The sequence below is a fragment of the Halyomorpha halys genome, unplaced genomic scaffold, assembly GCF_000696795.3.
Source record: "Halyomorpha halys isolate HHAL.00 unplaced genomic scaffold, Hhal_1.1 Scaffold257.1, whole genome shotgun sequence".
NCBI classification, from domain to species: Eukaryota; Metazoa; Arthropoda; class Insecta; order Hemiptera; family Pentatomidae; genus Halyomorpha; species Halyomorpha halys.
In genome coordinates, this window is record NW_027104967.1 from 1,067,251 (window position 1) to 1,082,181 (window position 14,931).

At 30.6% G+C, this 14,931-nt stretch overlaps 1 protein-coding gene across 4 annotated transcripts; it reads right to left on the reverse strand.

The window, feature by feature from the left end:
* Positions 1-4,173: 4,173 nt before the first annotated feature.
* On the reverse strand, positions 4,174-14,931 carry LOC106680386 (acid phosphatase type 7). 4 transcript variants are annotated; one of them, XM_014420075.2, is made up of 10 exons: positions 14,854-14,931; positions 11,830-12,005; positions 11,434-11,628; positions 9,442-9,650; positions 8,611-8,708; positions 8,353-8,530; positions 6,822-6,964; positions 4,774-4,945; positions 4,397-4,534; positions 4,174-4,318 (listed from the first exon to the last, which is right to left on the reverse strand). In XM_014420075.2, exons 2-10 carry the CDS (start codon positions 11,963-11,965, stop codon positions 4,262-4,264), a joined length of 1,326 nt encoding a protein of 441 aa, XP_014275561.1. In that variant the 5' UTR covers positions 11,966-12,005; positions 14,854-14,931; the 3' UTR covers positions 4,174-4,261. The 4 variants fall into 4 exon arrangements, with proteins under 4 accessions (XP_014275561.1, XP_014275560.1, XP_066902722.1 ...); XM_014420074.2 differs by lacking the exon at positions 14,854-14,931 and adding an exon at positions 13,881-13,982; XM_067046621.1 differs by lacking the exon at positions 14,854-14,931 and adding an exon at positions 12,086-12,237.

Below are 14,931 nucleotides of genomic sequence, written 5' to 3' on the forward strand. Positions count from 1 at the left end.
AAAAAAAATTAATTTTTCATTCGGAGCTCTATATCTTAAAAAGTAGGAACAACACAAGAAAACCTAAGAGAACGTCATTTGCTAAAATATGAGCCCTAAAAGAGTTATTTACGTTAAATAGTTTTCGAGATATAGCTTTTTAAAAACCAACATTTCATAAAAATGTTGTATGGGACGTACTGAAAGACCGGTAGTTGGTGAATTTATTTTGAAAAATCTATATCTCAAAAACCATTTGACGTACAGATGTCTATTAGCACTCAAATTAAAGCTAGTTTAATGAGTTATAAAGTACTTTATGATGTTTATCTTCGTAGGAGTAATAGTTTTCATGAAATTTGCTAATCTAAATTGATTTATAGTTGTTCGGACAAATTTTGATTTGCCAAATTTATAATCATATGTGAATATCATAAAAAATACTACCCCTACGAAGATAAGTACCATAAACTACTTTATAGTAAGTTAAATTTCCTTTATTTTGAGTGTTGGCAGACATATGTGCGTCTAATGGATCTAGAGATATATTTTTTCAAAAATCCAACATTTTATACGAATATCTAAAAATTAACATCTTGTGAATTTGTTTTGTCAAGTATCATAAAAACTACTAGTCCTACAAAGATTAACATTATTAACTATTTTATAGTAAATTTACCTAGCTTTAATTTGAGCGCTGGCAGACATCTGTACGTCAAATGGTTTCTGAAATGAAGTTTTTCATAAATCAAACTTATTGTCCGAACAACTATAAATCAATTTATTTTAACATATATCATGAAAACTACTACTCCTACGATGATAAACGTCATAAACTACTTCATAGCCCATTAAACTATCTTTAATTTGAGTGCTAATAGACATCTGTGCCTGTGCGTCACATAGTTCCTGAGATATAGATTTCTCAAAATAAATTAACTAACTACTAATCTTTCAGTACATTTTTAAGAAATTTTGCTTTATAAAAAGTTGTATCTCGAGAATTATTGTACATAAATAGCACTTTTAAGGTTAATATTTCAGTAAATTTACTCTTCTTTAAATAATGTGCTCTTAGCTTTTCTAGTGTTGTTGGTAGTTTTTAAGATATAGAGCACCGAATGAAAAATTAGTGTTTTTTAAGGTTTTGAAATAGCCGCCATTTTTTATTCCCCCTACCTATACTTGGCAGACTCATCAATTTTGACTAATTATTATACATAGTTTTCATTAAAGTAATCAAAAATTGGGGTGAGATAACTGCCTTTTTTTCTTCCTGGCTCTTGTACTATAGGGGACAGTGTCTTGTCACCTCCCAGGTCTTGGTGGAGGCGGAGAGGCCCCTCGGTTTGATCACTTGGAGTGGGTTAGCATGAGCCTTCAGTCCGTCATAGAACTTGATGTTCCAGCGGCCTACGAGTACTCTGACACAGAGGGAAGTTGGAACTCTTCGTGGATGGCATTGTTACTGGTCCTCTGCCGTGTGGTGCCTCTGACAATACGCCCTATGATGGAGTCCTTATAGGTCTGGAGTCTGCTGACTGTCGTCCTGTACACGGGGCGCAATAACTGCTTAACCATTTAGCGGTTTTCTACCTTCAGCAATATCGAGCCTTGAACCCTTGTGTAATCAGGTGTCAAACACTATAAATTTATTTCAAGTTTATTTCTATTAATATCATGAGATAATGTTTAAATTATTGTTTGAGAATAATTCTGATAACTTAATTGATTTTCCATTAGCTCTGAGACGAGTGGCTATTACCGATAAATTCCTCTTAGAATCTTATTATTTGCGATTCATCAGGCTCATGTTCAACGATTATTTTTTTTTTTTATAAGTATTGTGTAGCATGAAATTGCTTGCTGTGGTGTTCCCAACTTCTGATAACTGCTATAAAGACAAATATCAGGGTTACAGTAGCATATTTTGACTTGTTTGTAAGAATAGTGTTTTCTCTTAGCTTTCGAGTATAAAGCACTTTAATGTTTTTTATTGTTGGGAAGTGTTTACATATTCGACTTGAATGTTTCACTCTAACCTCATGATAGATACTGTAAATTTTTTTAAAGTTGATATTATTTTATAAGGTTTTTTTGTTTTCATTTCACATTGGTTCCGAAATTCCTCTAAGTGTTTAGGTAGGTGTTGCAAAAGTGTATCAGTAAATATAAACAACAAACAAATAATAGTCCCATAGGTTTTGTTTTCGGCTATTATGTCACTGACCAAATCAGGAATGTAATAAATATGATTTTAATGTCAAATATAAATCGAAATGCTTTATTTAAAAAAAAAAAATGTTCCTGATTCAACCTTTCTTTGTAATATAAAAAAAATGAGGAAACTGTTTTGTTTTTAAGCAGTCCCACTTGTTTCTGCATTTCTCACATTTACCCCCTTGAATATTATGAGGAATAATAGGCCATTTACACCTTTGTCCCAATTTATCGGAGAAGTGTGCACCATGGGGGTCTCTTAAAACCAAATAAAGACCATGGAAGAATCTATGTAATTACTGTCCTGCAAATGAGATTCAAAAATCACCTCTTGGTTTTTTTTGTGACGCAGTTACAGCAGTCTATCCTATATAGACGAATAAAATTCTTACAGTTGGAAGCATTTTAACAACTACCAGGGCTTTTTTCGAAAAATAAAATAATTGCTGATGTATAATTCGTCTCAGGACCAGTTATACGTTAGATACAATCAAAATATTAATAATATTCTTTATTTATTCTGGGATTAATCCCTTTAGAATAATATACAGGCATCAAAATTAGGCTTTAGAGCCTTCGAGTAAATACAAAATAAAAATGGACGACAATAATTAATAGTATATTGAAAATAAGAATAGAACAAATAAAATAAAATCATATGTCATATCATAAAACATAAGATGACTAACACTTCTAAAAAAGATGATAAAAAATCAAATACAATTAAATTAAAAATAATAAATGAAAAGATACAATTTCTTCTAATATACATATTTATAAGTATAAATGAAAATCTGAAACATTAAATACAAAAAAATATATAAACCTTGTTTAAAACTTTCAATTGTATTCTTCCGGAATCGGGTGAACCGAAGGTAGTCGAAGATACGGGATTTGAATGTTGGAAGAGTATTAGAACTACGAATAAAGGAGGGAATAGAATTTCATAGGGAAGAGGAACGGATGAGAAAAGATCTACCAAAGGCTGCGGTTCGATGGGCAGTTACATATAAGTCTGAAGGACTTGAGCGGGTATTGCGGGAATGCACTGAGGCTTTAAATTGAAAGATATCATAGATGTACGATGGACGGCGGGTTTGATAACTTGGTACAGGGAGGAAGGAAGAAAATATTTACGACTAAAAGAGGGGTAAAGCCACTCTTCATAAAATCGCGTAACGATTTTATCGTTTTAGTAACGTAAAGTGTACGGGTTTCAAAAGGAAGTTGGTGACAACAGTTTATATAAATATTTATAAAAACCATTTAATTAAATATATATATTACAACAATAGTAGGAATGAGTCAGATTAATGAACCTAATTTATATTGAATGAAATGAGAAACCAAAAGAGCCAAAGACGTTTATGGCGAAAATATTGAATACCAGAAAATGTCATATAGATATTTATTTGTGGAATTAAAAAAAAAAAAATGGTTCATATATGTACTACATTTTTATAGCTATTTTTATTTAAATTCTTCTTTTCTCAAATACTTTATTTATTTTATTTTTGTACTGAAATCTGCTTTATAGTGTCACTATCCCTCGAAAAAAAAAACAATTTATTAAGATTTGCTACTGGCTGTTTAAATACATGACAGAAATCGATATTGTGGTCTTTCCTGAAGAAAAACATTATATTTAACGAGTCAGGAAAAACTATTGAAAAAAATATTTAAATAAATAATTTTTAATCATTCTTGTTTATTCAATGAAATAAAATGTTATTGCTAAAGTAGCATTTTTTTATTTTTAATATTACGGTTACCAAAAAATGCAACATAAATATGCACAATATAAATTTTTTTTTAGTACTTTTTTGGTCACAGCTAATTGTTTTGTTAATGTTTGTATTGAATGTTCAATTTGTATATCTTTCAAATTTTCCTAATTTTAAATAAAGTGTTATGGCATTTTAAGTAATTAGATTAAGTATGTAAATATTTTATGTGGGTTTAAATCAATCTCTATACAAAAATAAACGTTTATTTTGCATAATGTATGCCCTGTGATCATGTATATAAATATTATTCGTAATCAACGCCAGTTTCTTCAGGCTCAATAACTCCTGATACCATCCTTGACGATCCAGATATCATCGATGACTTTTCCTTCCTAAAAAATGTTAATTAAAATCTTAAGTTTGGTGAAATTAACTAACTACTAAATCATTCTAACTCAGACATAAGATACCTGATCAACAGAAAGCTGTTGCACGTGAAGATGGGAATGGTTCACGAAATGTAGTTTGGCAAATCCGTAATCCAAGTTTCTGAAGGCTGACCATGGTTTGACTATTGTGGTAAAATTGACTAATCCTTCTTCACAACCCTTGGAAGAAAAAATAAAGTTTTTGTTACACACATTCATTACCTATAATATCTCATCTAAGAATATAATATATATAGTCTATTGACTATGTGTATTTTTTTGAAAAAATGAAATATTTGTTTATAATAAGCAATAATTGTGATTTTGAAACAACCTTCGACTAACCTAATTCTATCAAAATTATAAAAATAAAATATAAAATATTGATATAATATTATATTATATTATGAACGACTTACTGCAGACCCAGTTGTGATGTGGACTGGAGCTTTGGGATTCACATAGGGTTGACTTACGGAACCGTTTTTGACAGCGAAGTCGTACAATGGGAACATCCTTTCGTAGGAATGTTGATGTCCGTACAATTCTAAATCAACTCTAGCGTCATAGAATACCTTTTCTAATCCCAGCCTAAATCATCCAATACATTTGAATGAATAATAAATAATAATAAACCAATATTTAAGTAAAGTTGATTAAATACAATTCAAATCTGGATTATCTCTCTAGGAAGTCTGGTGAGTCAATTCTTTTTAAAATTTTCCATCATTTTCAATAAATTATTATTTATTTACTCATTAACGATTGTACAACGTTTCGGGACCACTGTCCCATATTCATGCACTATAAAAACCTATAACAATAATAAAAACTATATAACACCAATCTTCTACTTTATATATTTTATTTTATACAATAAAAGTCACCTCATGATTTCATATTGGAAATCATGTCCTCCATTTGTGCATCTTCACTTCTCTGTGGCACAGCTATCTTTCTACATTTTTTTACGATCTCTTTGGACCTTATCTCATGTCCAGTGTGCTGTTTTGGTTACCTCCCTGTTTTTTATTTATTATAAACGTAGTGATTTTTTATTTTTCACGTAAACATGTTTATTTTAGCTGATTTTTATGTTTTTATTTTAAGTCTATTTATAATATCTGCGTAATGTGTGGTTAAGTGTTACTGTGTTTTGTATGTTTTTTGTTATGTATATAGCTTCTAGATATCTTCTGTTTTTTGTATTTTTTGCTGTATCTATTATTTTTGTGTTTTCAAAGTTGAATTCGCGGTTCAGTTTTATGCTGTGATAGGCCAGAGCTGTGCAGTTTATATTTTTAGTGTTTTTACAATTGGTGATGTGTTGCTTAATCCTAGTTTCTAGTTTTTTAGATATTTCACCAATATATACTTTTTCACAATTTTTACAATCTATCTTATAAAACTAAACGCAATTTATAAGATAGATTGTAAAAATTTCCAATATGAAATCATGAGGTGACTTTTATTGTATAAAATAAAATATATAAAGTAGAAGATTGGTGTTATATAGTTTTTATTATTGTTATAGGTTTTTATAGTGCATGAATATGGGACAGTGGTCCCGAAACGTTGTACAATCGTTAATGAGTAAATAAATAATAATTTATTGAAAATGATGGAAGTAAATAAACCTCAAAAAATTTTAAAACAATTCAAATGAATTAAATAAAATAATTTATTTTTTTAATATTTAAATAAATACATATATCTACATCTCTGCTATATAATATATCTATAGTAATATCTATATTTACTGTAATACAATATAATATGTCGAGTTAGATCAACACTATTTTCGAGAAAATCGAAAAAAATTAATTATATGAAGTATTACTTCCGACTAATCGATATTTTAGAAAAATCTGCTGTAACATCCCAGGCATATACTATCATAGTATTAATATGTAATATAAATATCGTACGGCTCTTTGAACTAAGTAGTTTACTCACACACATGGATCATTTTGCGAGACTTTGGTTGTTTGGACTCAAAAGGTGTCTAAAATTCGAATTAGAAATGTTTCTCGATTGCAATTTCCCAAACTATATATTATATGTATTCATAAGTTAAATAAAAAAATTAAAACTAATCTATAGCAATTTAAAATAAGGGAAATATTGAAACTGTAGATGTAAGGAGGAACTGGTTCACTCAAAAGTGAAAATCACGTTGCTACTTCATCTAAAATACCTAAAATTTTAATCAGTTTTCCTAACTTCCCAGATATTTGTGCATTATTCCCTGATATTTTCTCTTTTATTAATTTTTATTGGAAAACTGGCCTCTCTTCGTACAAATAAATGTTTACCATAATTTATGCCGTTTGAAGTATATTCTCAAATCTGCTAATTTTTCGGGTTTTCAAATTATGGAAGCATCCTCCTCCCTTCATTTTTTGCCATAATAAAGAATATTTGTTTAATAACAACATAACAAGTAATCAATGATGTACTACATTACCATTCAAATCCCGGAATTCCCACACGCACCCTCTGCGTGGTCATTTCTTCATCGTCGGGGTAGTAGTTGGAATAGTACATTGGCCTATGTCCGTAAGCAACTATCCAAGGTCTTTCTGTTCTCTCCTTAGCAGAATCGGCTTCCTACGGGAAACAATGCAAGATCATAGCTGGAAACATCAGTGAATATCTACAAGATTACAATACCTGCGGTTTGTATTAAAAAACAATATTTACCAAAATCAGGCATTGGTTTTTTAAATCTTTCTTTTTTTTTTTAAATTTAATATATCACAATTATCATTATTTGAAAACTACTTTAAATTATTCATCATACCCCGCCGTTTCCTAGTGTTAGCTAATCTGACAATGCTATCAGTATGACATACTAGTAATATGAGTAAAGCCTGCTCTCCTGCCTAAATCTAAATATTTTAGAAGCAGATTAAGGCTAACTCTAATTAAAGGATTTCTGGAAGGAAGGAGAAGGGAAGATTCCCTCTCATTATTTTTGGTGTTGAGAGATTGTAACGTTTTTTCCGTAAATTGTCCAATACTTGTTATAAGTAAATAATTTGAATGGAAGATAAGAAAGCCCGCCCCCGGAGGGCGGCAGTGGTAGGTCCACGCCGATTCCTAATTACAGCTAATTATTTTGTTTGCTCTATTCGCATGGTAGATTTGTGGTTTCCCCATCGAGCCTTGGAGGAGTTTACAACTAGATGTACAATTAAGTCCTAAACAAATACTTTTTATTTTATTTTTTTACTATAGAAAAATTGATAAATAAATCCTCGTGGTATATAACAAAATATATATAAAAAAACATTAATCATATTATACTTCATCAATTCTCGATATATTGTCAATAGTCGAATTTTACTTTGTTCTTTGTTTTCTGCTCACTGATATTCAACAGCACAGATGAACACTTACATTGTTGATCGAAACGTTAGCAATCAATAAATAGTTGCAAAACTACTTTTGTTGCCCTGGACCGCAGAACTGACTTACGTGGGAGTTGTGAAGGGGTTATCTATTGGTTATCAACTTATTCCGACTATGGTAAGAGGCCAAGTTTTCAATTCTTTGGACCACCATAGAAATAAAAGTCGACCCGCCAGGCCAGATTCGATCCGGCGCCGCTGCAGTCTCGAGGCAGTCAAATTTGGTGTTTTAACTCGCTCGGTTGTTACAAATTTTGATTGGAATTTCACAACTTTATAAAATATATTAGATAAAATTATTATTATTACTATTAACTATTAAGGTCAAACGGTATAAATAGAAACTGATCTCAAATCCAATGCCTTGCGTTTTTAAATAAGTTTCGATTAGTTTGCTCACGCCATTAGCAGGAGATAATGAATTGATCAATTATAGCCTTAAAAGGATACGTTTCACAGTTTCAGAAGTCTTTGTAGAAAAGCTTTTATCCCAAACAGTTTAAAAAATAAATAAATAATCACTTTTTTCTGTTTATATATAAATATCTTAACTAATAAATACATTTCAAATGAATATTTACTCGCCTTTAAGTCTTGTTTGATCCAATTAAATTGATTGAGGACGGTTTGAAAACCGTAGTTGAGGAAATAATAAGCTTCAGAAGTGAAGCTCAAAAAATGTGCCGGGCCTAGATTGAAGCTGTAGAAAAGATTTTCTGAATCCCCTGGCATAGTGAACCTCTCTCTGTAGTGGCTGAAATTGCTGAAATTAACATAATATCGAGGTTATTGAACAATAATTGTTGATTAAGAATCGTATACATGTTGATTCGACAAACTTACTAAGCCTCCTCGTGGTTTCCAGGGCAGACCATGTAAGGAACGTGTGCGGCGATTGGCTCGATCTGCCTCATGAACTCGTCTCCGAACTTGCCATTATCCTGAAAATTAGTTAAGTATTGAGATATGCAATATTAATCTTAGCAGATTGCTCTTCTTGTTGTGATGTTTAAGTTATTGAGCTTATGAGCCATTTTAAAGCTATCTACCAAACTCTCTAAAACACTATATTCTGTTCTATAAGGAACCTAGAATTTATAATTTGGCAAAAGGGTGTAGTTTGTGTAATCATAAAAATGTATAAAACGTCATAGACCTCTCTTCCAGATTATGTTTAGTGAATATGTTATAGCGACTAATTACAAGTCCTAACTCGACAAATTAATTTATTAAAATCATTTGATTGATTAAACTAAGCCGATTCTCAAAGGATCGGAAATCAAAAGAAAATCCAAATCATCCGTTAATGTCCGTCTCTACTATCCATTACTTTTCCTTAACATCATTTCTATTCAGTTCCAAAACTTCTTAGTTACTTTGGACTAACATCTAACTTGAAGTGGCCGTATTTCCCAAATCATCCGAAAATCCCATCTGAATTATAAACGGTTTCCAAGATTCCAAAAAAAAAAATATAATTTTGTTCTTTAATTTCATTCGGTGGATATATTATATGATTTTATATATGTAATGTTCTTCTTTGTAAATCAAATTTTACCATTTTACTCTAAATTCATATTATAAATAATTACCAAAAACCTTTCCATAATACGAAATAGCATATTATATTTGAGATGGCTGCAAACAATCATATTTTAATGATTAATTACTAACCGTATCCATGTCGTATGCTAAGTCTCCAACGTGGATGACTGCGTCGATAGAACCAGTCTGTGCTTCTAACTGGAGGAATGGTAGCGAACGGGCGTTCTTATTTCCCATATCTCCCAGGACTGCAACGACTGGACTCCAGAATATTGAATCATTTGCGGTACGGAACCAAAATTGGTCTGACCAGCCATCATGGCTCCCGCATATGTAAACTGAAAAGAGAAAAGTAGTCAGTACATTCGAAATTGGCCAGAAAAGAATGTCAATTTTATAGATTTAGTTAAATTTTACTATTTGTTGGGTATTAATGGGGATAATTACTGGGTAGGTTGTTTTATTTAGCTATCTCTCAGTAGTGCAATAAAGCCCAGACTGCTGCAGGACATTCTGTTATAAATTTTAATAAATATAAAATTAATTCATAGTCACACTACCTCTATTTTACTTTTTATTATTACTCATTTTATTTATTCATTATTATTTCTTTTTTTTCTATTTTCTTCTCTCGTCTCTTTTTTAAATTAACTTTTTTGTTTTTACTATTAGAGGGCAATTGTTTGTTTTATTTAAGTGTACCAATATCATGATTTTTTATTATTAATTTTACTTTCCTCTTTTATTAAGAAGCATTATTCTTATCTATTTATTTTATTTTATTTTTTCTTATTTTAATAATAACATTATATATAGTTAGGGGTTTCTTTTGTACGGGACGATACGCCTTCCCTCCCCCATAATCAACTGTTAAAAAAAAAATATATAATATAACGGTTATATCAACCATGTAAGGCCCACCAGGCCGATCTGGTATAAAATAAAATATATATAACAGTACAATAACTATAATCTTTTAATGTATTTATTTATAAAGTCATATAAAAATGTTTTATTGTTGGTGGTTTATTAAATTAGTTAAAAATACAGAGTGTTTCAGGGTTAAGTCTCCTGACTGAAAATATGAAGTACAAATCTCAAAAAAAAAATAGAAAAAGGATTATTTAGGTTATAATAAATAGATTAATATGTGTTTCAACTACTTTATTTATGAGATTTTAACATTAAAATTCATATTAAATGTTGTTCTAATTGATTACCTTGAGCACTAAGACAGGCATGGCATCTTTCTTCAACAATAGCAATGGCCGAACGGCACACGATATGTTTTATTGGTTTTATTAGGTGACTTTGGTTTTAAATTTATTCAATGCAATATGGTGTTAGTAATTGAATATTATCAATTATTATGTCAATTGAATATCAGGGGAGGGGTGGCAGCGGTAGCAGTGTGGTAACGCACCAATCCACAGGTTGTTGGATCAAATCCCGGTCCCACTCGGGCTTTTTTCAAGCACAAAATAATGCAAAATTCACTCACAACATCCCTCCGGGCATTGCACAAATTGGAAATAGCACAAAAAAAAGGCGTGGGAGTGACGAACCTACCCTGCGAAAAAAAACCGTCATGGAACGCGCGATATATTTCCTAATACCGGAAATATTACCTCCTAGTATTGGGAAATACATCGCGGAAGTCCTCCCATGGTACGTTGTGCCCATAGAATAATAATAATAATATGGTGTTAGTAATTGAATATTATCAATACTACTTTTTACTGTTGTTGGTAATTTTAGTTTTTAACACTTGTTTTAATGTTTTTTTGCATTTTATATTGTTATCACTGATTTTTAGTGAATTTATATTTTTTTTTCTATGATTTATATTTCACCAAATAAAAAACGTAACGCTTTCAACTGTAAAAAAATTATTAATTTTTGTTATGTAATCGGAGATAGGGTATGTTTGTACTGGGCTATTCTCTAAAAGAAAATTCTCCACAAATAAATATATTTGGATTCATAGATTCCGCATTAACCCCCTTTGATTTTGGTTATTAAAATTTACTGATTAATCTTAATTGCCTGAGGAGATATAATAAGTTAGCTTCTTAAAAACTTATTATAAAGTTCTTTAAATTAAACAAAATTAAGACCTACCGTATTTAGTAGCAGGTTCTAATCCAGTCAGTTTGACCCTGTGGATGTATTGGGAGCGCTTCTTCTTGCCACCGTCTACAAACAACTTGCTGTTTCCCAAAACTGTAGCAGTGGGTTCAGTTTTGCCAAAGATGACGGTGGCTCTTCCCACTTTGTCCATAGTCGACCAAGTAACCACCATTTCTGTAGCATCTTCTGCAAATACGTTTCAATTTTTCAATCTCAGAAAAAAATGTTTCTTTAAATATTACGTTAAGTATGTGCAAGTGTATTTCATAATATTATTCATTTCAAAAAAGTACTAAAATAAAAAATAATGGAATACTACTTATCTATAACATCCGCGAGCAGTTATCAATTTATAAATCATGAATAAAATATTAAATTTTGACTTACTTCCATACGCAAGATGTACCTGTTCTGGTTGATAACGCACAGGTTTCTTATCTTTATCTTTATTCTCCTCAGCTTTGACCAGGAGAACTTGAACCAGTATAATAAAAAATATTTTAAGATACAATGGAATTCCCATTCTGTTTGCTCTAATGTCTAATAGTCAGTTGCTAGTAAAGCTGAAATAAATAAGTAATTTGTACTGTTACGCCATGTTTCAAAATATATCAATTATATATAAAAATAAACAAATCAGTACATCTACAACCTATGAAGGGTCAGGGGTACAGTACTAGACCAACGGTTGTGCAAGGGAAGATTTGATCAGAATCACGCACTAGCGCCAGATATTTCCTCAATTAAGGGTACCCATTTTATGAGGCTAAGTGGGCTCCCGAACCCACAAAGCTTGCTCACGGCTACAATGAAACAGACCATAATTATCTGCTACAGTCTGAATCGAACCCGGATCTTTGGAATTAGTAGTCCATTGCCTTACCAATGAGCTACCCTCTCACACCTTATACACTCCCTCAGTTGTATGTAAGTAATAATAAAAATAGTGATATTAGAATTTGCATAAAATGTAGTTAACATAGTTTTTAAATATTAGTTACTGTATGTAAAGCACATAAATTATATAAACTATAATGCAATACTGATAAATATTGAAAATAAATTCTTTTACAGTCTGTTAAATAAATCTGTAAATGATAAATATTAGCAAAAGGATTATCCAGACCTTAATACTATATAAATAAGAATTAGATAATTGCTGATTCAAGATTAGTGTTGGAAGACAAAATTAATTCTTAGAAATAGGAAAGTACTAGTTGGTGATACAATTGTTTACACTTAGATTCTTGATTTTCTACTAGTAGCCTTGATGAAGGCTAGAAACTCTGGCTGAATTTTCGGCACTATTAAGTAAGTTCTCTAAACTCATTTGTGGTTTTTAATGACCGCACCCCATCTTCTCCTCTTAGATACAATTTTATAATTTATTCTATAATTCTCTTTAGTGTATGTATAATATATATCATAAAACCATATGTAAGAGTCATAAAATTAGCATTCATGGTATTACCATTCACTCTCTTGTTGACTTTATCTATTGTTACCCTATGATAAGCACTAGCATATAAAACCCATATTGTACTGCATTACTTAATTGATCTCATTAAATAATCTCTAAGATATATGAAATATCTTCGTTGCATGCATTTGCACAGTTTTATTTCTAAAAACATTTTTTAGAATAAGTTTTTAAAATATGTAAAAGTACTCCAACAGATCTGACAATTGTAAAAGTTGGATAGCCTTTCTTGAAAGCTTTAGTTGTAACTCGCTTTCCATCCTGGTGAACGTGATCCAAAGCTAAATCATTCAAAATAACATTTTGATACATAATTCAACAGTATATTGAATTTAAGTTTTTTCAAAATATTTACGGGACATCATAATTCGCTGTACACTTATAAAAAAACAGGTTAAACAAATTATTTTTCTTTTGGCTATTCGATAATTTCAAAAATATTGAAGAGCTCGAATAGCTGGAAGCCATCTTAAAACCGTGATGGCATTGTCCTAGAAGTTACATAGGACAGGGCCGTGACGAAATATAGTTTTTTTATAAAATATTTTTTGTACAGTTCCCCAAAAGTTATTTTAGAAATGGAAATTCTCCGCTCATTACACAAGAGTTTTGAGCAGTAAGATAAAATTGGGTTGAATACTATAGCAATAGCTTCATACAGATTTTTGTAACTCACATTCCAGTCGACCTATACTGCTAATTTTGTAGTAGTAATATCTGTGTTGGGAGTGGGAGAGTTCAAAATTTGAAAATCCAATACATAAAAGCTCTCCATAGGACCAAAGTGTACTATGTATTTTAACTTTTATCTTTTAGATTCAACTCTAAAAGCTTATTTCCTATTGTTTTACTTAAATGAACAATAAAAATCACGGATAGAAGAACTTATTAGTCTATATAAATAGTCCTTCTCTACTACATCATAGATATAAATTTAATATTAGAAAAACTTCATTACCTTGCTCACTAATGTTTCGGCACACACTAATGACGACTGAAGAAGATCTGTATGAGATCCCATTCATGGAGATCTCATCTTATCTTCTCATTTTTATCGAAATGTAATGGACATCTTTTGTTAATGGATTTTATTTCCATATCTGATAAAAACATTTCGGAATATCTGAATTATTAATTCAAGAGTTATTGTTAAACAATTTATAGTGATATTGAATTATGCGATTGCGAAGAGTGCCTGTTATTTGCTCAACTAATTAAAAAGTTAGAGAAATTACTTGGTACCATACTTATAAGAAGAAGAGAATTATCATTTAAATTTTAGCAGAACAGTTTTGTTTTTTTCCTTTAATTGATCTTGAATTGAAGAACATCGCTAAGCAATTAATCGAAAAAAATAAACCTTTTTTTAGAGTATTTTTATTGTAACATCGCGTTGTTTAAAATGTAATAAGTATCCACCCTTTGAAAACTGCGAAAACTCAGACAAGGTATGAATAAACTAAGGCAGTAATTCTCAGCAAAACTTTTTCAAGGACTCCCTCATCCAATCTCTACATGCCAAGGATCACCTAAACCCTAAACATTTTCTCATATTACTACTTACATTTGCATAAACATGAATATGTATAGACAAGATGACCCTGAACTCTCTAAAACAATGTAGTCAAAATTATTCCTTAGCTAAATTGAATAAATATATCACAATAACATACATATTTCTATGATTAAGTTACAAGATGATTCTCCACTTTGCTTAGACTTAAACCAATAAAAATTATGTTAATGGACATTCATCGTATTTATTTTAACGTTATCATAAGAACAATACATACTTCCATACGAGCACTTATATTATATCGTTCTCACATAACTGTATAAAATATTCTATTACATTTTCATTTATCACTGTCATGTCAAAGTGAAAGTAATGTTTTATAAATATTTGAAGAGTGTCATTAAATGATACTTACGAATGGATCAAGATTAGAGACGTGTATGTATGAGCAAATTTTGAAGGAGACTGCGGTAACCTGGAGCTGTAAGATGCG